At 49.0% G+C, this 26,041-nt stretch overlaps 1 protein-coding gene across 1 annotated transcript in view; it reads right to left on the bottom strand.

Annotated features, from left to right (window-relative positions):
• LOC109769276 (probable RNA-dependent RNA polymerase 3) overlaps positions 1–26,041 on the bottom strand; it is a 37,251-nt gene that overhangs the window by 5,254 nt on the left and 5,956 nt on the right. Inside the window, exons 6-13 of the mRNA XM_020328026.4 lie at positions 5,958–6,174; positions 5,531–5,618; positions 5,329–5,460; positions 4,370–4,444; positions 4,207–4,278; positions 3,559–3,725; positions 623–771; positions 246–468 (exon numbers count right to left, since the gene is read on the bottom strand). Of these exons, the coding sequence (XP_020183615.1) occupies positions 246–468; positions 623–771; positions 3,559–3,725; positions 4,207–4,278; positions 4,370–4,444; positions 5,329–5,460; positions 5,531–5,618; positions 5,958–6,174 (1,123 nt within the window). The remainder of the gene's footprint in view (positions 1–245; positions 469–622; positions 772–3,558; positions 3,726–4,206; positions 4,279–4,369; positions 4,445–5,328; positions 5,461–5,530; positions 5,619–5,957; positions 6,175–26,041) is intronic.

Raw genomic sequence — 26,041 nt, 5'->3', positions numbered from 1 at the left:
CGCTAACAAAATAGCAGAGGTGTGAGAGCCTCACGTCGTGTGGGCACACTTCTACTAAAAAAGGGCATGTGCGGTCCCAAGGGCTGCCTATCTGAGGTTTCTTCATAAACATTAAATATCAATAAAATAGCTGTGTCTTCAGAAACTCCTAAATGGTGTGACCAGTAAAATCATGGATCAAGGGAATATACACATAACAGAATTCAAAAGGCATGCAGATCGAAAAGAGTATGTCTGCCACTTACAGGATCACACAAACTTCATTGGCTTTGAGTTTCCCTGTAGGATCTGTTGTACCCATCAAATAAAAGCAATCACTGATTGGTAGCTTTCCTTGCTTGATTCCCTTTCTTTCTTGTTGAGCCATGATAGCCAGCCTGGACTGCAAATATGCATCTTCTAGTGGAATTCCAGACAAAATCATTCGTGCTGATATCGAATCCTCCATGTCCGCATAGACAAATGCAACTGCAAGGACCAGATCCAAAAGAGGTTTGTATCAAATGCAAGCAGGTGAATGTAAATGGCAGACTATCATAGCCTAACAGTAAGATAAGAGCAGAAAGAAGCACATATATGTGGCAATTCATAAAATGTAGTGCATGGAACATATGCTACTAACTGTTTAGTGCGTCTTCATAATCACAACGAGCGTTCTCAGCCCCTTCAATTGCATTTTCTAGAAGCTCCATAAAGAACTCTTCTTTAACTCCTCCATAGCGAAGTAGTGCAATCAAGAGCTTTGATGTTAATGTCCTTTTTGGTTTAGTGCTGAGGAAACAAAAATAATAATATTACACCTCTTGTGAACCAAGCACAATCAACATGTCCTAATTCACATGGCTTAATCTGTTGCAGAAAGGTAGGCACTCCTGCTCACACTTTAATACGCTCTTACCTCCCCACTTAACCAATACCCACCAAAGTCTTACACCATGAGTTGCCAAATGCTACCGCATCAAGTTTCATGCAGAAATGAACTCATCAAAAAGTTTAAACTATCGAGCAAAAGCAAGTAATCTTAGTCATAGCTAAAAAAACTAAACAGCATGTTTAACCGTCAAAGAAAAAACCCGCTGCTTTCTTTTTCCTGATATTAACATGTACTCCCTCCATCCCAGATTGTAGTGCGCATAGTTCCTAGCCCAGGTACCAATGTATGTGCTGGCGCTAAATTTTGGACGAGAAAGTCCCCAGCCCACGTGCAAGAAGTACTAGTACGCTGTACTCCGGCCTCTGTTTCACATGACGCAAGTGTCCACGACCAGCAAGCAAATCCGGCCAGGCAAGCGGGGGTGCAGCCAAGAACGCAGCGGCGCCGCCCATGGACGCGCTCGACGCGGAGACGCCGGCCGTGGCTAATGCGGAGCCATCGGCCGTGGGCGCAGAAGGCGCCTCTAGCACCTGTGAGCCGCCGCCGCTACCGCATATGAAGTTAGCGCCAGCGTACTGCCGCTCCATGACCAATGATCGCCCAGCCTCGTTGGCATCGACCTTGAACCCAACGCAAAGCTGCTCACCGTGTTGGCAGGAGAAGACCAAGAAAGAGGTAGACAGCGCTTGAGGAAGTCGATTGGCACCCATGGAAGGTGGATGGGCGAACGGCGGAGTGCTCGGAGTGGCTCACTCTCACAGGCGGGCGATGGTGCGCTCTGACCGACGTCCACGGGTCATGGGTGTCCACACATCACACTTTTGACCACCTCGTCATCACTATCTCCTGGATCTCGTCGGCACAGAGGAGAGGAGGTTGATCCAGAGCTCACCGGAGCACCGCTGTGCGCCCGGAGGTGGTGGGGAGGAAGAGGGCGGCGAGGGAGATGCGTCGTTCCAGCCACTGTGGTCCTCAATCATCGTGGTGCTGGTGCGGGAGGAAGGGGATAAGGCGAGGCTATTTTCATCCAAAATCGGTTGCGCTGCAATTACGCACTACAATATGGAATATGCCCAGAAAACTTATGTGCGATATAATCTGGAACGGAGAGAGTATATTTTTTATTTGTATAGGTGTGAAAAATGAAGAACAAGTGCGGTGATTTGAAAGGTTTGTGGGACAGAGCTTCTAAGGCACCAAAGCTAAGTTCGATATCAAGTTATCAACACCCCACTCCGGGTAAACTCAACCTGCTGTTTACCGGACTTGCCAGTGGGTTTCATTAACGTTCCAAACCAAGCAAGAAAGGAAGGATTTTATTAGTGAAATTATAAAATAAATTCCGAATAACAAGTCAACCAAGAACATTCTATTTTTGGAATATGTGCTTTCCTTTGAAAAGAATCGAGTATACAGTGCAAACTCTTGGAACGTTTTTTTTTTGCGAAAATGAGAAACTCCGGAGATTTTTCTGTGGGTTCAGATTTTCTTATTCCTCAAATTGAAAAGACTTTTCCCTGTTGCGACCACATACAATTTTTGACAGTTATTTTGTAGGACTGATACAAAGGAGAAACTAAACCTAGGAGGGACTTGTTTCAACCGGAATTCTAGAAACGACTTGGGACAGGAGAAATGAAGCATAGCCACACAAAATCACAGTGAACCGCAACAAAATAAGTTCACTTGACTATTGTGCATAATCTGTAATGCCACCGATAAGGATTGAAGGTATACAGGGCCATAGCTGGGCACAAGACATTCATAGGACCGTTGGCATTAACGAGATTGGCCAATACGTGCAAGTCTGGCAGGCGATCGAACACTTCTTGCTCTCGGATGCCCCCGACCAGCTTGTTTGGAAGTGGGACGGCCTCCGGCACCTAAACTGCCCACTCCTGCTACCTCGCCACATTCCAGGGATCCACAACTTGCTTCTCTTGGAAGCTTATCTGGAAGAGTTGGGCGCCGCCACGTGTGAAATTTTTCCACTTGTTGGCCAGCCTTGATAGGTGCTGGACTGCTGATCGCCTCGCTAGGCATGGTCTCCAGCACCAGCCCCGATGCCCACTGTGCGACCAGGCTCCCAGGATGATGCGTCACTTACTCCTGGAGTGCCCTTTCGCCAGACAGACTTGGCATGAGGTCCTAGCTTGGCTCGGGATGACCAACACAGGCCCAAACGAGGAAGATACCCTCATGGCTTGGTGGCTCCACGCCAAGCATAACACGCCTACACAGATGCGCAAGGGTCTCGCCTCCATTGCCTTCCTGACGCCGTGGATGATCTGGAAGCAGCGCAACGAGTGCATATTCGACGGTGCCCAGCCTCTCGTCCATGCCCTGGTCTCTAAGATCAAGGATGAAGCCGGGCAATGGACACGAGCTGGTGCCCATGGTCTGCGGGTCATCTTGCCAACCACCTGGGATGTACACTAATTTTTCCTGTTCTTACCAGAACTTGGCCTCTTAGGAGGGTTGTAACAAAATTCTATCTTTTCAATGCAATGAAACACAAAAGTCTTTTGCGTTTTCTCGAAAAAATGGATTAAATAAATACTTCCAGGAGGCTTTAAAGTTCCAACAACATGCCTAGACATAGCAATCAATAGTATTCAGACGTGTAACTAAGTATGTACTTAATACCTAAATGTAACAGTGCAGCTCAAAGGTTCATGGCATACCTCGTTGTCACTATTTCCAAAGAGTTGACGGACTGGACACAATATGATTTTGGATCAGCTTTCATTTTTATCAATTCCCAAGAGTTAACGGACTGTACACCACATAATTTTGGATCAGATTTTATTTTTATCATTGATGGCCGTATAAGAATAGTTCCAGGAGGAAGCTGCAACAGAAAATAAAATTATTCTTTAGAAAGTGTCCAAAGTTTGGACAAGATAAGATAATAAGAGCATGTGCTATGTAAACTTCAAAACTGTATAGTAAATGCGTATATTGGAGAAAGACAAATGAAGAATCACCAACACGTGCTATGTAACCATGCCGCTGAGAAAATCAACATGAACCAAAGAAATTGTGCTGATATCAGTAAACTGGTATAAAAGGTGGTAATAGCTTCTCCAATCTGTCTATCCCATATGAAGAACAGCTAACTAGTGCATTTCTTGAAATTATGCTTGAGCTCATAAAAGTGTACAACTAAACTGAACTTCAGACCCATAACAAAACTAAGACCATCCTGCTATAACGATCAAAAGAAGAAGCACACTTGCTCCCGCCCGAATTCGCTAAAAAAAAGGCAACCAATAATAAGACTAGTAATTTGAATTTGAAGTGGTACAATGTCTGAAACTCTTAATCCATACCCTTCTGTCAATTAATGCAGTTCCCTTAACAGCTGATCCTTTATAGAACATCCGGAACTGAATAAGAAGAGGCTAGAGAAGAACAGATAAGAAACAACAAATATATTAGTTAAATCATGACACATTCATAACGCAGTATATCAGAACATGGTTAACACAATACAGGTTTACTGGCAATAGACCGTTGTTTCTTCGCATGGGGAGAAGTCATAAGTGTATCATCACAAGCCTGAACATCCTGAACAAGGCATAATAAAGCAATAAGATGTTCGCTAGAAGAGTTAGAATAAAATACTGCCAATAGCAATCCTTGCTGAAGTCTGAAGAGCGTGAATTCCACGAGGGGGGACATTTATAGAGGAAATGCAGCAGTAGTCGTTTTGTACATGAATGACAGATATAGAAATTACTAGTAGCAGTTGATCTAATGGAATTCTTTGAAAAATAAGGAATGAGCAGTGAAAGATACTTCAGTTGGAACAAGAAAGAAAATGAATATGGTAACAGTAACCATATGCATAAACCTTTACAATATTTGTGTTTTCAAATGCAATCTAATTTTAAAGGAACCCAAAAGGAATAGTGCAGTGATATGAACAATCTGAAAGCAGAAAAGTTGCATGCTGAAATGTCCCTTCTATAAACAAGGAAGGAGTCTATTTAACCCCCTGAATCTTGGGGAGATTAACAGTTTAATACCCAGACTGCAATCAAACCAATTCCCTGAAGATTAAAAAAATGTTTATTTATTTAACCACCTGAGCCAGTTTAAATGTGGTTCTGCCATCATGGTGTATTATTTAGCAATAGTAAGGGATCTTGTTTATCCAAGTTTTTTTGGTATGCATACACCACACAGTGATCTAGTAAACCATAATTCACGTTTGCTTCATCATTCACAAAACAATAAATATCAGAGGAGCCAAAAAAATTCTACGTAAGTAAGAAAATATATTACAACTAAGGTTCATAAATTCTACTCCCTCCAATCCATATTAGTAGTCACTCAAATGAATGTATCTAGCACTGAAATATGTCTAGATACATCCATTTGAGCGACAAGTAATATGGATCAGCGGGAGTACTATAAAGGTGTAAGGCATGAAGGGAAAGTGCACAAACTTGTGACTTCAAAAGTTTTCCCTTGTACATAATTGTTGGGCATTTCTCAGCCAAATCTTCAGATATTAGGCCAGTTCCATCAGTATGGATCAGGAGTTCCCCATCTCGTTGAACAATGCCCCCATTTTCATCCTGAAATACCACATTGAGATAAGTTTACATTTCAGAAGCAAGATCAAATACAGTGGAACGAGAGACTTACGCTGCAAGGTTTATCATCAAGCTGTATAACATGAACCGCTGATAAATCAACCTCCATTGTGATAGTTTTCGATAGTATCAAAGCAAACCTGCAACATCCAATGGAAGAACACAAGTTTTAAACAGAGAAACTACAGCAACAGCCATGGGGACAGCAAATTATCATCAAAAATCAGGGTTTTGTCTGTTTAGAGGGTTTTAAATAGTTCAACAGCAGCAGCATGGGGACAAGGAAACAGAAAACCTAGGTAGTGGGATTTCCCATATACAAGCTTATCTTCCAATTAAATGGAACTTTAGCCTGCTGAAATATGCCTCTTTTTGCTTGTTTCTAAGAATACTCCCATCAAGGTAGTAACAATGTATCATTCATTTAACAACAAAACAACATCAATAGACTGGTACTATTCAATGACATTAGAACAAACCTGGCCATATATTTCGCCAAGGTGGGAGCGGTATGTATGTGCATGAATAGTTTGCGAGCCTGATTGATTGTCTTGCCAGACAGTATGTAAGGTTCATCCATATTCCATCCAGACTCTGTGCGAACAAAGTAGCATTTCATGCCTGAAACGCAGTTCTTGTTTTCCCAATTTATTTTCTCTTCTTTCTTTTTCTCATCTTTTCCTCCATCCTTGTAAACTAAATAAACAGACATGTCAAGAAAGATCATGCAACCAACCTCAAGTCAGCTGCTAGAAACCTAAGGGAAGCACTTTACAATACCAAAAGATTTTGCTAACAAAAAAATAGCACTGGTTTCTCATTTGCCTGGTGAAAACAAGTCTTTCTTTGAACCATATATTGCGCTGTGTTTTCCAGTATGCACGTGCTCACAACATCAGTGAGCCAATTTTCCAAACATGAAAGATACCATATTCCCAGTGCAAGTAACAGAGACAACAAGCAAAAGTAGAAATCATAAGAATATACTTGACTGTCCCTCACATTAAACATGTAGATGAATGGATTTGCAAGTCTAAATTGTCTTTTCATGAGAAAGGTACGTACTTACCCTTCCATTTCCATGCTACTGCCTGATAAATTAGGGTTATATGCGTTACCAATAAATTAGGGTAACAATTGTCACCAATATACCCCTGGCCCCAAATAAGGTGTACTTTGATTCATTAAGATAAAGGCTTCGAACAACAATTACTCCATAAACATAGAATTTATGATATAAAATTGATCTCACTAGAATTCGCATGCAGAAGTACTTATGATTGTGATTTTGCATCACACATATCACGTACGAATGGAGTAATTGTTGGTCAAGACCTTGTCTTAACAAATCATGATAGGCCTTATATTTTGGGACTGAGGGATTAACTATTTTGCATCAAGGTATCAGTTGCAAATTTCCAATGGTATGTAACTTACTAGTTATTGCCCTCAATTCTTCACATGTGTTAAGAGAGAGGTCCTAAAACCTAACCCTATGTCACCAATATACTACCGCCATGACACACATCTCACAAGCGAAATACCAAGGACTCTTCACTACTATTGTTTGCCAATCTAATAGCACGTGTTCCCACCTAGCATATCATTGTCAGACACTACTCTCAACTCACGGAAATGACATCCCCTTTCCAGTGGACCTCCGATTTAACCTCCCATGCGTCTCTTCTCCATTCACAGCATAACATAGGGTAGTTATAACGAGATCAGCATGTCATTCTCAAGCTCTATACCATACATATTAAGTGCCATGCACACCAACCAGTACAACCATAAGTTCGAATGGATGGAGAAGGTTGGGTAATTTACATATACTTCAACACCCCCTCTTAGCTGTGGCTTGATAAGGCCTAAAAAGGGACAAAAAGAGGGCAAGCAATTTTTTTATTTAGATGCGAAAGTCGACACTTGAACCCAAGACCTTTTGGCACTAATAGCATATTAAATTTCAAGCACCTGCCAGTTAAACCAAAAGTCCAAACTGATGGAGAAGGTTGACTGATTCACATATACTTCAACCATACAATCCTAAGATCTGATGCTTCACCAACCTCCTCTAACCATCATAAGGCCACAACTGTACCAACCTTTCCTCAAAAGTGTAACGACCCTCGCGGATCGGACTAGAGGAGAGATGGGGATCCAGAGAGGAACGTGAGCTTGAGGTAGAAGAAAGGGGGATGAAGGCTGGAGGAAGGGAATCGATAGAGAACCCAGGTCGCGCTGGCCGGACAGAGTGCACCAAGACTTGAGGAATCGCCACGTTCCCTTGTGTTAGAGATATATATTTGGGTTACATGTATTTGGTAATCTAGGATTTGTAATCCGTCTCCTACCTTATCTCTAGGAGAGGCTTCTTGCTCTTCAAGTCCGTACTCCTATATATACTCGCCTGCGAGGCTCAATACAACATCCATCAATTCCACCAATCTCCCTCTCTCTATCCCTTCTAACATGGTATCAGCCGCAAGTTCCTAGACCTAGCCACCGCACGCTTCCGCAACGCGCCGCCCCCAAGGAGGATCTCCATGATCTTCGCCGGGGGCCGCGACCCGTAGCAGGATTCGTCCGCCGATCTGTGATCGGCTGCCCTGGCGAGTTTTTCCGATCTCTTGATCAGTTTTCTGTCCACTGGCCGTCTGGCCGGTTTTTTCTTTTTTGGTTCACTGATCATAGAGCGGATTGCATCGCCCACTACCGCCGCCGACCCCCGAGGTCTTCCCGCCGTCGCCCCGACACGCCTGCTGTCACTGCGTCGCCCCTTCAGGCCGTAGAGCCGCAGCCTGCGGTCCACTCCGCCGTCCCTGCACGTCGACTTCCCATGGTATGTGCCGCGCCGACGGAGCGCCGCCTCCGTCGGCGCGGGAACACCACCATCCGCGTCAGTCTTCGTTACGCTGTCGGGTTCTTCCTCGCCCACTTTGAGCATCGCTGTCGCGCTCCTAACCCAGCCGCTGCCGCTCACTCACCCGAGCCCGCTGCCCGTCCACCCCCTTCGTCTTCATCCAACACTAGCTCATCGCCAGCGTCGCCGTCATCTTCCCCGACCACTTCGTCTATTCCGACCACCGTTGACGACATCGGCCCCACGTCGATTGGCGCCGCAAACTGTTAGGAAATATGCAACTTGTATTCCCATGAGGCCATAGGCCGATATATATACATGTACAGGTGTGGAACATATGCAGGAAACCCCTTATACAACGGGATAAATACAAAGGGGTACATGACTTATATTATAACTCTAACACCCCCCCTCAAACTCATGGTGGATGAACAACACTGAGTTTGGAGAGATAAAAGCCATGTTGTGCTCTAGTCTGGGCCTTCGTCAGGAAATCCGCCAACTGTAACTCGGAAGGCACATACTGAAGAGCAATAACCTGATCCTGCACACCAGCACGCACATAGAAAGCATCAACACCAATATGCTTGGTGAGCTCATGCTTCACAGGATCGCGCGCAATGCTAATAGCACCTGTACTGTCAGATAAGAGCAGAGTCGGTGTAGTGACAGAAACACCAAAATCCTGAAGTAACCACCGTAACCAAGTCACCTCTGCCGTCAAAAGAGCCATGGCTCGCAACTCAGCCTCAGCACTCGAACGGGAAACTGCAATCTGTTTCTTCGTCTTCCAGGCAATGAGAGAACCGCCAAGAAAAACACAGTAAGCAGAAAGTGAACGGCGATCAGAAGGATCACTAGCCCACGTAGCATCCGAATAGGCCTGAAGCTGTAAAGAACTGGAGCTAGGAAAGAATAGGCGGTGAGAGATCGTGCCCCGAAGATATCGGAGAACACGAAGGAGATGACTATAGTGAACCGATGTGGGAGCAGAGACAAACTGACTCAGAATATGAACCGGATAAGAGATGTCCGGACGAGTGACAGCTAGATAGACAAGACTGCCAACGAGATGACGATAACGCGTCGGGTCAGGGAGAGGATCACCATCAGTAGCACGGAGGTGAACATTGAGCTCCATAGGAGTCTCAACAATGCGCTCGTCAGTAATAGCAGCACGAGCAAGAAGATCCTGGATATACTTTTCCTGGGATATAAAAAAGCCATCAGAGGTAGAAGAGACTTCAATCCCAAGAAAGTAGCAAAGAGGTCCAAGATCAGACATAAGAAACTGCTCACTAAGACGGGCCTTTACAAAGGCAATATACTCGGGGTCATCCCCAGTGATGATCATTTCATCAACATAGAGAAGAAGAAGAGTCCGACCACGAGGAGAAAGGTGAATAAACAATGCTGGATCATGAGCACTTGCTGAAAAACCAGCAGTAGTGACCACAGAGGCAAAACGCTCGAACCAGGCGCGAGGGGCTTGCTTAAGGCCATAGAGAGAGAGCGACGAAGACGACATACCATGCCATCAGGAACAGAATACCCAGGTGGTGGCTGCATGTACACCTCCTCACGCAGCTCACCATTAAGAAAGGCATCCTTAACATCAAGCTGAGATATAGACCAGTGGCGTGCAGAGGCAACGGCAAGAAGTGTACGAACAGTGGTCATATGGGCCACAGGAGCAAAAGTCTCGTCATAATCACGACCATGCTCCTGCTGAAAACCACGAGCCACAAGACGAGCTTTGTGACGCTCAAGAGAACCAACGGAGCAAGTCTTAACCTTGTAGACCCACTTACAAGTGATGGGACGGACTCCGGGAGGAAGAGAAACAAGATCCCAGGTACCAGTGCGTTCAAGAGCAGCAATCTCCTCTGCCATCGCAAACTGCCATTCAGGATGAACAACAGCCTGACGGTAAGAAGTCGGCTCAAGAACAGCAGCACCAGCGGTGGGAAATCCAAAGCGATCAACAGGCGGACGAGGACGAGAACGCAAGCCATAAGTAGGCTGAGAGGAAGAGGACGACTCATCCAATGAGGCATCCACAGGTCGTGAACGACGAGTGTAATGCTGAGGAAAAGAGGGAACAATAGAAGGAGGAATCGCCAAGGTAGAATCGGGGGGTGGCGACGAAGAAGTCACCGGAGATGAAGGTGTAGAATCCGGTGACATGCTAGGCGAGGAGACCGGAGAAGATGGTGGCTGCAAATCGACTAGAGGTGGAGAAGCAGAGGGAGTGGAACGAATAGGCACAGGCGCGACGGGGGTGATAGGTGAGTCAGGAAAAGTGAGGAAAGAGATATCCTCCACTGAAAAAATCGAGGAAGATGGGCGTGGGTAGAAGGGACGAGACTCATCAAAAGTCACATCTCGAGAGATATGCATCCGACGACCGATAGGATCCCAACAACGATAGCCCTTATGCTCATCACTGTAGCCTAAGAAGACACACTCAACAGACTGAGCGGTCAGTTTGGTGCGTTCGCGAGGGGCAAGAAGAACATAGCAAACACAACCAAACAAGCGAAGCATCGAATAATCGGGAGAACGATCAAAAAGACTCTCGAAAGGAACACCACCTGTAGAGCAGCGGAAGGCTGTATATTGATAAGATAGGTGGAGGTGGAGACGGCCTCAGCCCAAAAATGAGGCGGGAGAGAGGCAGCAATCATCAATGCACGAGCCGTCTCAAGAAGATGTCGATGCTTTCGCTCAGCCACACCATTCTGAGCATGAGCACCAGGACAAGAGAATTGAGAGAGAGTTCCTTGCTCAGCAAGAACACCACGCAACATCTTAGAGATATACTCGCCAGCGGAGTCAGCACGAAAAACACGAATGGGTGAAGAGAACTGAGTATGAACCATGGCAGCAAAACGCTTATAAATAGACAACACCTCACTACGAGAAGTCATGAAATAAAGCCATGTGTAACGAGAGAAATCATCTATGAAAATAATATAGTATTTATGACCACCTTTCGAAGCGAAAGGAGCCGGACCCCATACATCAGAATGAACTAAATCGAAAGGACGCTTAGACACTGACTCACTATGTGAATATGGTAACTGAATCTGCTTGCCAAGACGACAACCCTGACACTCTAAAGAGACATCTCCTGAGACAGACCCCAGAAGACCTCGACGAACTAAAGACGACAACCGAGAACCACACAGATGACCAAGTCGATGATGCCACTGCTTGAAGGAACCAGTAACGGAGGCGACAGAAGCGGAGGAACTGGCAATGGTGGTGGCAGCGGAAGGAACATGAAGCCAGTCCAACTCCCAATGACCCTGAGAATCACGGCGGCGAGGGCCAGCCCCAACCAGAGTGCGTGCGACTATCCTGGACAGAACAAGAGTCAACGTCAAGGATGACACGACAACCAGAATCAGTAAGTTGACCAGCAGAAAACAGATTCATGGTAAGGCGAGGAACATGAGCAACATCAGGAACAGAATAAGGAGTGGAAAGATTGCCTCTACTAGCAACAGAAAGTGGAGTACCATCAGCAGTGAAGACATGAACATGAGAATCCAGCGATCGAAGAGAGGACAAAGTGGAAGAATGAGAAGACATATGAAAAGAAGCTCCAGAGTCCAGAACCCATGGGGATGTACCTGACTGTGTAGAGGGCGGTTGCTCAGTGCGGGAAGCATCAGTCACAGAACCAGCAGTACCCGTCGAGGAAGAACCTGAAGCCGCGAGCAGACGCTTAAGTCTCAGAATATCCTGCTCAGTCAAAGCAATGGCTGAAGCTGTTGAGGGAGATGACGAAGTCCCTGAGGATGATGATCGCGCCTTGCGCAGATGTTTCCGCTTTGTGTAGCACTGGGACTCAATATGACCATCATTGTTGCAGTAGTCACAATGTGAACGGGGGCGACCTGAGCCTCCAGAAGGAGTGGGCAAGAGCGGCGGAGCACTCGAGCGAGAAGGGGTCGGTGCAGCAGGTGGAGTGGAAGAAGCCCGAGTAGCGAGCACAGAGGGAACCTCCAGCAAACCAGCACCACATAAGCGAGTCTCCTCAACACGAATCTCTGAAAGCGCCTCCATGAGAGAAATACGGCCACGAGCAAACAACTGAGCACGCCGGGGCTCAAACTCCTTACGGAGCCGAGACAGGAACTCGTAGACGCGATGAAACTCCAAATTGGCCTGGACAGCCTGGCAACAGGGGCAAGTACGACAACCAGCACTGCGGAGAGAATCAAGCTGGCGCCAGATAGCAGAACTCTGTGCATAGAAGTCATCAACAGTAGAGTCACCCTGCTGAAGAGCATGCTCCTGACGAACCACAGAAAGGTATAAGGCATCACCAAAGGGCTCATAGCGCTGACGAAGACAGATCCACATCTGAAAGACAGTAGGAAGACCCAGAAACTCAGAAGCAAACTGAGGCAGAACACTAGCAGTGAGGACAGCTGCAGCACGAGCATCATCATCAAGCCACTGGGTGTAAACAGACAGAGCACCATGATACGTCTGAAGAGCCTCCTCATAAGCCAAAACCCTCTCATCATAAGCACGATCAGCAGCCTCATCAGCAAGCTTAGCCGCATCCTTGGCGGCCTGATTAGCATCCGTAGGAAGAACCAGTGGAGTCGGCGGAGTAGGGGCAACCGGAGGAACCGGACGTGACGGACAGCAGACCTCGCCAGAAAGAACACCCCAGAGACGGATGCCACGCATGTGAATGCGCATAAAGCCAGTGAACTCGGTGTAATTAGTACCATCAAAGATCACCGGACAGCGAGGGACAGCAACATAGCCCGATGTAGCAGACATTTTTTTTTCTCGTCAACCAGCAGGCAACAGGCAGACGTACGAAGGCAGAGGCAGCAGCAGAACGACGAAGACCGTATCCAGTCGCACGGGAGAGTCAGCAGCAGGCAGAAACGGTAGTTGGCGGCGAGATCCGGCGAGGACGGCGGAGAACGGCGGCGAAATTTGGCTATGGCGGCGGAGATCGGCAGCTAACGATGAGATCCGGCGAGGGCGACGGCTGGCGGCAGGTTTGGGATCCAGCGAGATCGGCAACGGGCGGCGGCGATTGGCGACGGGAGCAGCGTCTGGCGGCAAAGATCGGGAGCCAGAGAAGACGCTCGATGCAAAGAGAAGGACCGGGTCCTGTCGATCGTGCCACAGAGCGGGTCCACGGGCGGAACGTGGGAAGAAAAACCGGCTTGGAGTTGACCTGCAGAGGGAAGGAGCAGGCCTGGAGATCCAGCGGCAACAAGGGAGGAAGAGCAGCGGCGGTCACGTAGGGGTGACGACGCGGGGTGGATCAATAGCACGAGTTGCAGCGTGCAAAAAATTGACCTAGCTCTAATACCATGTTAGGAAATATGCAACTTGTATTCCCATGAGGCCATAGGCCGATATATATACATGTACAGGTGTGGAACATATGCAGGAAACCCCTTATACAACGGGATAAATACAAAGGGGTACATGACTTATATTATAACTCTAACACAAACGTCGTCCAGTCCTCTTCTACTGGCCCCCAGTGACTCCTCCGACATGCCGTACAGCTTGTGCAGGTCCTCGTCTTCGCATGCCCGATGCTGGCAACACCGACATGTGCCTTCTTCCCCAATGTGTTCCCAGGCCTGGCAAGCCTGGAGCGGCGCATTGTCAAGATCAACTTTGTCCGTCTACGCATGACCGGTGTTGGCAACACTGACGCGTGCCTTCGTCCACGACATCTCCCCGAGTTTGGCAAACCCAGCGCGCCGCTTTGTCAACATCATCTTTCCGGCGCACCACTACTTCGACACCACTGCGCCCATGACTAACTCGGTGCCTCATTGCGCCCGCGGCTCCACGGCGACTTCCTCGACACCGGCCACCCCGCCATACTTCGCACGGCTACCTCGTCATGGCTACACCACCCATGCTCTCGGCTACCTCGACAATGGCACAAAGGGCTATCACCTCGCTTGAGAATCTCATCGGCCTCCTCTACAATCCAAGCGTCCACGACACGACACCGTCCCCGACGCTCCTGCGACGACTGCGGGGGGATGTCAGCCAATCGGCTGCTATTCTCTCCAGTCTGACCATCCACGAAGCTCCTGTTGTTCGCAACGCTACCAATACGACTGCGGGGGGATGTTGGAGATATATTTGGGTTACATGTATTTGGTAGTCTAGGATTTGTAATCCATCTCCTACCTTATCTCTAGGAGAGGCTTCCTGCCCTCCAAGTCTGTACTCCTATATATACTCGCCCGCGAGGCTCAATACAACATCCATCGATTCCAATCCCCCTCTCTATCCCTTCTAACACCTTGCTTCGCGAGGCGGCGCTCCAGGATCGCCTAAGGAACCAGATCGACCACGATGAGGTCCGATGGTGCTGGAAGTTGATTGAAGACCGGCGAGTAATCCGCCGTGAATGGCTTGAGCTGCGGAACATGAAACACAAGATGAATTTCAGCTCCAGCTTGTAGGCGAGGGAACCAATGCGGCTGAGGAATTTGTACGGGCCAAAGAACTTGTATGCCAGCTTAGGACAAGGCCTGCTGACCACCAATGACTGAACATATGGCTGTAGTTTGAGAACTTGATCGCCAACGCTAAACTCCCGCTCGATATGTTTGCGGTCTGCTTGATGTTTCATTCTGTGCTGAGCACGCAAGATATGTGCTTTGAGCATCTCAGTGAACTGTTGATGCTCAGCGGCCAACTTGTGCAGAGATTCTGGAGTCTTTGCATTGAAAAGATTGGGCAAGGCGCCAAAGTTTGGATCCACTCCATATAAAGCTTTGAACAGTGAGCACCCGATCGCACTGTGATGACTCGAGTTGTACCAAAACTCTGCCATGGGCAGCCATCTTTTCCACCTTTGCGGTGTGTCATGAACAGTACAACAGAGATAATGCTCGAGACATTGATTCATCCGTTCGCTCTGTCCATCCATCTGAGGATGGTAGGCTGTAGTGTAAAGGAGCTTCGTGCCAACAAGTGCAAACAGTTCCCTCCAAAACACGCTGGTAAAGACCTTGTCGCGGTCAGACACGATGGACTCTGGAACTCCATGCAGTTTGACAACATTGTCGAGGAAGGCACAAGCAACTTGTACTGCTATGGAAGGATGATGTAGTGGCATGAAGTGTGAATACTTTGTCAAACAATCCACCAGAACCAGAATCACGTCTGCTCCTTCCGAGCGCGGCAAGCCTTCAATAAAATCCATTGTCACTTCACCCATGCTCAGATAGGAATGTGCATGTTCATGCTTGGCCTGTTGGTAGACACTGCATTGTTTGACAAACTCCTCGACCTGCAGCTTCATACCAAGCCAAAAGAACAGATTCTTCAAGCGCAAATAAGTTGGACGTATACCTGAATTTCCCCCCGCTGCCGCTGAATGTAACTCACTGATCAATTTAGTTTGTAAGGCTGCATTATCCCCAATCTAGAGACGCCCTTTGTATTTGATCATGCCTCGGTACTCATGTCCACGATTGTCTGGACTACAAATGGCCAACGCCTGCAGGAGCTCATTTCCCTTGGCGCCAGTGTGGTACGAATTGCGCACCTCCTGGATCTAAGAGGGCTGGCACGTCGCCGTCGTTGTGACTGTGAACACGTGTCCCACACGCGACAAGGAATCGGCAGCAGTGTTATCGATGCCCTTGCAATATTTGAACTTAAATTGGAGGCCTCCCAATTTAGCCATCGCTTTCCGCTAGACCTAGCCATGGGCCGCCCGGCCCGGACGGCCCGACCCGACCTGGCCTGAAAATCCCGGGCCGGGCTGAGCCCGAGTGTGCCATCGGGTCGAGCTCGGGCCTGGAAAATGAGCCCGACGGGCAGGTCGGGGCGGGCTCAGGCCTGCACAAAACGCTTTTTTAGTCGTAGTCGGACCGGGCCGTGTCGGGCTTTCTCGGGCTCGGGCTGGGCTCGGGCCTGATTTTTTAGGCCCGATGGCCGGGCCAGGCCGGGCTCGGGCCTGGTTTTTAGCACCGGGCTTTTTTTGGCCTGGCCTGAAGCCCGGCCCGATCCGAGATATGCTCAGGTATACTTTCCGCTGAAGCTCCGAGCCCAAGTGTTGTTCGCCCAGTGCTCACAGACTTTTATGGTCAGTTAGTTGTGAATTGGCCTCTCTAAAGATATGGGCGCCAACGGTCGATCGCTATCATGACTGCGAGAAATTCTTTTTCATACACAAACAACTTCTTGTTATTCCTCCCAAGCGCACGGCTAAGAAACGTGATGGGGTGACCTTGCTGTGACAGCACTGCTCCGATCCCGATGTCACATGCGTCTGTTTCCACCGTGAATGGCAGAGAGAAGTCTGGTAGAGCGAGCACAGGTGTGGTAGTCATTGCCTGTTTTAGTTTCTGAAAAGCTGCAGTGGCTTCATCAGACCAAATAAAGTTGTTCTTGCTCAAGAGACTGGTCAGGAGCTTTGTGATGATACTGTAGTTCCTAACAAACTTGCGATAATATCCCGTCGGGCCCTGCACGCAATTCAGTTGGTGAAGAAGGTTGTGGCTAGTTCTGGATTGCCTCTGTTTTGTCAGATTCTATGGCAATTCCCTCAGCTGAAATCACATGGCCCAACTAATTGATCGACGGCTTGGCAAAAGTACACTTGGAAAATTTGGCATATAACTAGTGTTGGCGAACTGTGTTGAGGACCTGTCTCAAATGTTGCAGTTGTTCATCAAATGACTCACTGTAGGTCACGATATCATCTAAAAAGACAATGACATACTTAAGGGAAACGCGCGCCCGCCAACTCATCTAGTAGGTCAGGATACCAGAGTGCAGATCCAGTTTTGAAAAGAAACGCGCGCCCGCCAACTCGTCTAGTAGTTCATTGATCACCGGTAAGGGAAACATATTCTTAATAGTTATATCATTCAACCGGCGATAATCGACGCAGAAACGCCATGTGTCATCTTCCTTCTTTACTAGCAGGACTGGAGCAGCAAATGGACTAATATTGTTTGTGATCAACCCAGCTTTTAACATTTCCGTCACCTGACGCTCGATCTCATCCTTCTGGAGAGGAGAGCATCGGTACGAGCGAACATTTGGAGGAGTGGCATCGGGCTCCAAATGTATGGCATGGTCAAATGATCGATGTGGAGGTAGTGCGGTAGGTTCCTGAAACACATCGGAAAACTCATCCAAGAGAGCCTATAAAGGTAGGGGCAGTGGCTCATTTGTGTTCTGGACAGAATCTATAGACTGGATGACTGCCAAAGCCCACACACCTCATTGCCCTGAATCCATTTTGACAGTTGCTCAGCTCGAATTTCAGTCAGTGTTGGCTCCCCAGGTGATCTCACCCCTTGTAACTGAATATTTGTCAGGCCATAGCGGAACTCCATGGTCTTCAGATCCCAATGGCAATTCATGGACTGAACTAAGCCAACCAATCGACCCCAAGAACTGCATCATATGCTCCTAGATCCAGCAGCACTCTCATATATGTCACAAAAGTATTACTCTGGCACCACCACTGTAGTTGAGAGACCTGCTGTGTTGATTTCAGTGTTTCTCCATTAGCGACACGCACTGTCACTGGCTCAGCTTCCTGCACTGTGCATCCCGCGCGCAAAGCAAACGCTGAATTAACTAATGTATGCGTACTGCCTGAATCTACCAAAAGCAACATCACCTGATTGCCCACCAGAGCTCGCAGTTGCATGGTTCCTGTTGATTCTGTGCCTGCTGCCGCATAGACAGAAATATGATAACACCCAGCCGGTTCCTCCGATTGCTCATCGAGAAATCAAGCGCTCGGATGGCCTCGTCCGACAGGAGCTCACCATGATCACCAACTTCAATTGTCAGTAGTTGTCCCGCCTTATTGCACTTGTGCTCGCGAGTCCCACTTGAAACAGAGACCATTTGCGCGCCTGAACTCCCTTAGTTGACGCTCACGGCCAAAATCACCCGGTCCTCGCTTGGCGCCATCATTGCGTGGTTGTACAGGGTCGAGGGCGAACACGGGTACTAGTGGTGGGGGCAGTGGCCGTCCATACACTGGTGGGCGACACCGTGGCCTGTTGTGTTCTGATTGCTCCTCCTAAATCCGAGCGAGAGCCGTTGCAAGAGTCACTCGTGGGCGCGTGTTGATGCACGCCCGTGTGAACCTCGCGGAGGTCGATGATGAACTGGGACACAAAGAATTTTTGATTGAGGGGAGGGTCCAGCGCAATCAAATGATACATGACCGCCTCAAAAGAGAGACGGTGCTCGGTGACAGTGGCGGTTTACTTGAGATGATGCAGACGATGAAGTAGAGTGTCGAACTCGTCTTGACCAAACTCCACCTGCACTGCCTCCATGAATGAGAGTCAATCCCCCAAACCATGCACGTGCTTGTACGCCTGACACTAGAGCGCGGCGTGGCCTTCCATGTACAACACCACTATGGCAACCCACTGCTCCGGTGGTGTCTGATACAGATCGAAGTAGGTGTGGCATAAGTCGAACCAGAGCCGTGGCGTATCACCGTTGAACCGAGGGAAATCATGCTTCGGCGGATTGTGAAGGTAGTGGCCGCGCGGTGACCGTGTCGGCAAAGCCTGACGGTCCTAGTTCTCCCCGCGTCGAGCTTGAACGGGCGGTGGACGGGGTGGTTGGTGGAGAAGAGGTGGTCCCTTGTCGACCAACATCGCCGTGGCGGGCATGGACGAAGATGACGCAGCCACCCATGCTGTCGTCTCCATGGCATACGTCGCCGAAATCAACCACCTGTGTGCTCAACTGCTGAACTTCTATTGACAGGGAGGAAATTTCTGCAACAATTCCTCCAGAGTTTTCTATACCCCTTCCATCGCCTGGAGGATGAACTTGGTTTGCGCCGACGGAGTGGAAGACGGCGCCGTCGCTGCCGCCCCAAATCCGACTTACCCGCTCAGGATTTTGCGTCGGATCACCGGACCAACCCAACACCTTTCGCGGTGGATTTTACCGCCAGATCGAGGGAGTGAAGCATGGCGGCGGACCGAAACCAGTCTCTGATACCAGGTTGTAACGACTCTCGCGGATCGGACTAGAGGAGAGATGGGGGATCCAGAGAGGAAGGTGAGCTTGAGGTAGAAGAAAGGGGGATGAGGGCTGGAGGAAGGGGATTGATAGAGAATTCAAAATATTTTTGTTACAACGCTGACTCTCTCACTGGACCGATACATGCTTATATGACCCTGGCCCTCCCTGGCCCACTCATTGGTTGTAGGCCTCCATCTTCTTCTCCTTGGCGCCGCTGCACCTCCAGTGCCTTGCTGTCCGCCTGCTCTCCTGCTTGTTCAATTGGAGAGTAGGGTGTGACAAAAAGGTAAAAAGAAAAGCAAGGCCACCATTGTCCATGATTTACTGTTGCTGCCACCATCACAATATTTGAACCAACATTGACAATACTTATGGTAGGCATGGTCTCCACTTTGCTGCATAGAGCCATGCCAATCTCAACACTAGACTCCTATGCTCTTGACACCATCTTCTTCTATGTTTGGCCTCTTTGGCCGTAATTCTTGTGACACCATTGTTTAGGGGCGAAGGTAAGGGGCTATCCCCCATGATCCAAGAAGTGAACATATGGACAATCTAGCAGTTTAAATTCCAAGACAAGTTGTTTGTATTGCTACAGTTTGGCACCTCTTACCAACATTCCACTGTAGAGACTAAGTTTACCCCCCCCCCCCCCCCCCAAACACCCACCCAAGTGACTGGGAACACCACTGTGAACAGAATCACCCAAGTGACTGCGGGTGGGGCATTGAGGCATCTTGGTAATAAATATCCATTGTTAATAATTATAGCTGAATTTACTGTGACTACACTCTCTTGGTGATGGATTACTAGTACTAGCACAATGTCGTGCATAGCTACGAAACTATAAGATATGAGGACTTAGGTCACTGGCTTAGGAAATCGTCCAAATACGTTGGCGTCATGCGGCCTTTGCACGCAATTCACTATCAAAAAGACAAACATACAAACAACAAAAGATCACGCGTAATTTGACTGCACAAGATCGTGGATCGGGTAGGACAGGAGGACAAGGTCTATGGTCGTTTTGGAATTACAATTTGTTCACTCTCTTGTTCTGTGATAAAACTGAAATAACTTGGCTGGGAAGAAAAAATGACAAACAAGAACATTATATTGAGTTGGAGTCGCATTTCTACATTTGTTATTTGTGTCTTCTGAAGTGTTGGTCTCACATGAAAGTAGTAGTGTATTTGTTTATTTGCGTTAGGTCCCACATATGAGTAGAAATACATTTCTTTATTTATGTTCTTGGAAGGTTGCTGTTCCTTATGTGGGTAGAGGTGCATTTGTTTATTGGTGAAGGCTGTTGGTCGCAGATGTGAACTCACCAACTCCAACCTTTATAAGTAGGAAAGATTAGGCAGTGGTAATACTGGAAAACTATATTACTTAATACTCTCGTAGTGTTAAAAAACGTCTTATATTTTGATACAGAGGGAGTAGTAATTAAGGGTGGGTTGGGTGCCAATAATCAATGGTTATTCGTAGTTCTATAAATCAAGTTTGGCATTAATTGAACAAATCAAAATGGAATATAATGATCTGCATATTATTCAATTCTAATCAGCCAAATACAAACACATTTTTTCCTGGATCTACTCATCTAAATGTCATATAACTAAATGAAATCCTGCTCCATCTCATTCTCATACACCTCCAAATAATCCGTATGTACCAGCCTTATGTAGGGATCAGCTTATTAACACCTGGTGGCACACCACAGAAGGCAGAAATTGTTATGTGGGGAACCGCATATGGTCGGAGGACCCAAGCCCTGGTCGCACCACCCCCTGGTCCAGCCCAAAGTGGCTAGGATTCCTGTACTGCTACAGATAGTTATTAAGGTTCAGATTCGTATTAGGTTCAGAGTCCAGATTAGTTAGTAGGTTCAGATTCGAAATAAGTGCAGAGTCCAGATTAGAACTTGTTCCAGAGTCCAGATTATATTTCCTTTGAGTCAGCTTGTCAGCCAGGCTATTCCTGTTATATATGGGGCTTCTCCCACGATCAATAAAGCATCAGAATTCAGAGTATTACTATCCCTTAGGCCTTAGAGTAATTAGAGTTAGTTCCATCTGGTATCAGCGTCATCTACGATGATGGACGATGACAAAGATGACAGCGGCAGCATCAACCTCACGCTCAAGGAGCTAGCGACCCAGCTGAAGGAGATGGTGGTGCAACGACCCACGGATCAGGCCTTCATGGAGGGCCTCGTCCAGCACCTCAACACCTTGGAGCAGCGCCCCAGCGCTCCACCTTCCACCTTGGTCGACAGCCAGCGGCTCCTCCGCCGCCTCCTCCACACCGTCCAGTACCCCCGCCACCCTCGCCACCACCGCCCCCACCACTGTCCCCACCCTCCTGAGTGCAGGATTTGATCCACGCTTTCCACCACCGCTGTCACCGCCCCAATTTACGGCCTCCCAGTTCTTCCCACAGCAACCTCATGTTTACCCTCCTTTCAACCCAACTTTCCACCACGCATCTCTGCCACCACTTCCCTACCAACAGCCACCCGCCAATGCTTATCAGCCTCTTCCTCAAACACTACAGGCCCAGCCCACCTATGCCACCTCACCATACCTCACGTCAATTGCCCCCATCCCATACCAGCACCTTGGTTCTGGCTCCGGCTCTGGTGTCCCACACTTTCACAAGCTCGATTTTCCTACGTATGATGGTTCCGTCGATCCGCTTGGCTGGCTTCATCAGTGTGAGCAATTCTTCCGGGGACAGTGCACGGAGGAGGCTGACAAGGTGTGGACAGCGGCATACCACCTAGTCGACAATGCTCAATTCTGGTACCTCCAGTTTGAGCGTGATCATGGCATTCCCTCCTGGCAGCACTTGAGGAGGCATGTCACCTTCAGTTTGGGTTGTCTGTACGCGCCAACCCCCTGGGCGAGTTGGCTCGGCTTGCGTTCACCTCTACCGTTGCCGACTACACCAGCAGATTTATGGCGCTGTTGTGCAGGACCAGAGAACCATTAAGCTCAGCCCAGCAGTGTTTCCTGTACACAGCCGGACTTCCTGAATGCCTCAAAGTCGATGTTGAGCTTCAGCAACCGGTGGACCTCCACACGGCAGTATCCCTTGCTAAGGCATATGAACAACGCCATCTGTTCCCACCACTCATGGCCCCGCCACGTTCCCGTGGTTCGACGTCTTGGGCACGAGGGCCGACCTTGCTGCCTGCTGCACGTCCCATGCCACAAGGCGTTCCTGCTGCAACTGCTGCCCCTACACCGGCTCCTCCTCGCGCTACGCGCCGTCTCACGCCTACTGAGATGGCTGAACGCCGCCGCCAAGGTCTCTGTTACAGCTGCGATGAGCAGTACGTCCCAGGTCATCGATGTGCACGCTTGTTCTTCATCGAACTCGATGATTTTGCGCCTGAGGATGCACCTTTGGAGGAGGAACCAGAGACGCCACACATCTCGCTTCACGCCATCACCGGGCTCTGGAGTATCCGCGTGATTGACACCATACAGCTGCGTATCATCATCGGCACTCATACCTTCACTGCCTTACTGGACACAGGCTCGACACACAGTTTCATTGACTCAGCCGTGGTTGATGCACTCGGCCTAACTCCAGAGATTCGTCCCGGTCTACGGGTCATGGTGGCCAACGGGGACACGCTTGTTAGTGCTGGCCTATGTCACGGCATCTCCATCAACATCGACGGCTGCCACTTCCGGGTTGATTGCTCCATGCTTCCACTTGGCGGCTTCGACTGGCTCCGTTCCCTTGGACCGATTTTGTGGGATTTTGATCACCACAGCGTGACTGTGTCCTTGCTGGTTCCCAAGTCACATGGAACGGACTGATGGTGCCCGCCTTGCCTGCTGTTCACACGATCACGAGCGAGGACTCTGGCCTCATGGGTGACATGCTCGACGAGTTTGATGACCTCTTTGCCACTCCTACCCATGGTTTTCGAGTCGCGACTCGAAAAAAGTCGAGCCTGCAGTTGCGACTAGTCACGACCCGCGACTCGAGTTGACACTAAGTTGAGTCGACATTTTTTTGCGACTCATCGACTAGTCGACGACTAGTCGCGTGACTCAAAAACCATGCTCCTACCATGTTGCCTCCAGGACGCTCTCGCGACCACCACATTCGGCTTCTACCTAACACCACACCAGTTGCTGCCCAACCATATTGCTATGCGCAACTTCAGAAGGACGAGCTCGAGCGGCAGTGCACAGAGATGTTGGCCCAAGGCATCATCCGCCCCAGCGACTCGGCCTTCTCTTCACCCGTCCTCCTCGTCAAGAAACGGGATGGCTCATGGCGCTTTTGCGTCGACTATCGGGTGTTGAACGATCATACCCCTATCGTGGACGAACTACTGGATGAACTACGGGGTGCCAGGTTCTTCACCAAGCTTGACCTGTGCTCGGGGTATCATCAGGTACGGATGCACCCTGATGATGTTGCTAAGACGGCGTTTCGCACACATAATGGCCACTATGAGTTCTTGGTTATGCCATTTGGCTTAACCAACGCACCGGCAACCTTCCAGGCTTTGATGAATGACATCTTGCGCCCTTTTTTGCGCAAATTTGTCCTCGTTTTCTTTGATGACATCTTAATCTACAGCTCATCCTGGTCGGAGCACCTGCACCACCTTCGTGTTTTCTTTCAGGTCATGCGGCAGCAGTCCCTCTTCCTCAAGCGCAAAAAGTGTTGCTTTGGTGAGTCCTCCGTGGCCTACCTGGGTCATGTCATTGATGCTGATGGGGTGGCCATGGATAAGGATAAGGTGCGTGCGGTTGCTGACTGGCCTACGCCTCGTTCAGTCCAGGCGTTACGCGGCTTCTTGGGGCTGGCCGGCTACTATCGCAAGTGCATCAAGGACTTCGGCATGCTCGCTGCTACTCTCACGCGCCTACTCAGCAAGGAGGGATTTCGGTGGTGCCCAGAGGCAGAGCATGCCTTCCAGGCACTCAAGCATGCCCTTGGTCAAGATCCGGTGCTCCAGATGCCGGACTTTGACAATCGTTTCATTGTTGAGTGCGACGCCTCCAGGACTGGCTTTGGTGCCGTCCTTCACCAAGGTGTGGGGCCCTTGGCCTTTTTCAGTCGGCCCATTGCTCCACGCCATGCCAAGCTTGCTGCCTATGAGCAGGAACTCATTGGACTGGTTCAGGTTGTACGTCACCGGCGGCCATATCTTTGGGGTCATGCCTTTACCATACGCACCGACCACTACAGCCTGAAGTTTCTCCTCGACCAGCGGCTTTCGACAATCCCTCAACACCAATGGGTCAGCAAATTGTTTGGATTCGACTTCACTGTCAAGTTCCGCCCGGGCCGCCTCAACATCGTCGTTGACGCCCTCTCGCGTCGTGATGTCGATGCAGCATCTACGCTTTGTGCTCTCTCACTGCCAATCTTCACTATCTTCGTGGATCTACGGCGCGAGATCGATGCTTCCCCCGAGTTGACCTCCCTTCATGATGGTATTCGCGCCGGTGATCGCGACCACAACTTGATTCTTCATGGGCGTCGGGTGCATGTGTTGCCCACCTCCCCGTCCATACCAGCGATTTTGCAACATGCTCACGGTGCTCACGAGGGGGTCCAAAAGATGCTTCATCGACTCCGAGCTGATTTCCATGTCCCTGGCGATCGCCAATTGGTTCAGGACTTGGTATGTGCTTGTGTAATCTGTCAGCACAACAAGACAGAAACACTCCTGCTTGCCGGGTTACTTCAGCCTCTGCAGGTCCCAACGTCTGTGTGGAGTGATATCTCCATGGATTTCATCGAGGCATTGCCAAGGGTGCATGCCAAGTCTGCGATCCTCTCGGTCATTGACCGTTTCTTCAAATATGCACACTTCATTCCGTTGTCCCATCCATACACGGCTGCCTTTGTGGCAAAGGCATTTTTTGAGGGCATTGTGCGCCTCCATGGACTTCCACAGTCCATCGTCAGTGACCGAGATCCTGTCTTCACCAACAATTTTTGGCGTGAGTTATTCAAGTTGTCCGGCGTTCAGCTTCACATGAGCTCAGCCTTTCACCCCCAGTCTGATGGGCAGACTGAAGTTGTCAAAAAAATCATCGCACTATACCTGCATTGCCTCACTGGTGATCGGCGCTGGGTTGAATGGTTGCCCTGGGCAGAATTATGCTACAACACGTCCTACCACTCCGCTCTTCGTGCCACTCCATTCGAGGTTGTCTATGGTCGGCCACCGCCACGTCTTCGTGACTGTTCCTGGCGAGACCAAGGTGGCAGCTATGGACACCGTCTTGCAGGATCACGCCTACTTCGTTCGTGAGGTTGGAGCGACTCCATCAAGCGCAACAGCGGGCAAAGCATTATTATGAGGACAAGCATCGGGAGCTGGCATTTGGCGTCGGAGATTGGGTGTGGCTTCGCCTTCACCATCGTGCGGCAGCATCGTTACCAGGTCACAAGCATGGCAAATGGTCTCCTCGCTTCTATGGGCCTTTCCAAGTCACTGAAATCATTGGTTCTGTTACATATAGACTCACGCTGCCTGCTGGTACTCGGCTCCATGATGTATTCCATGTCAGTCTCCTTAAAACATTTCATGGTGAACCACCAACTACTCCTGCTGTACTTCCCGGCTCCCGCCATTGACGATGGCCGTGTGGTGCCTGCACCAACCAAGAT

The sequence above is a fragment of the Aegilops tauschii genome, chromosome 3 (assembly GCF_002575655.3).
Source record: "Aegilops tauschii subsp. strangulata cultivar AL8/78 chromosome 3, Aet v6.0, whole genome shotgun sequence".
Taxonomy (NCBI): Eukaryota; Viridiplantae; Streptophyta; class Magnoliopsida; order Poales; family Poaceae; genus Aegilops; species Aegilops tauschii.
The sequence above is the reverse complement of the archived record's forward strand: the minus strand, read 5'-3'. Positions and strand labels throughout refer to the sequence as shown.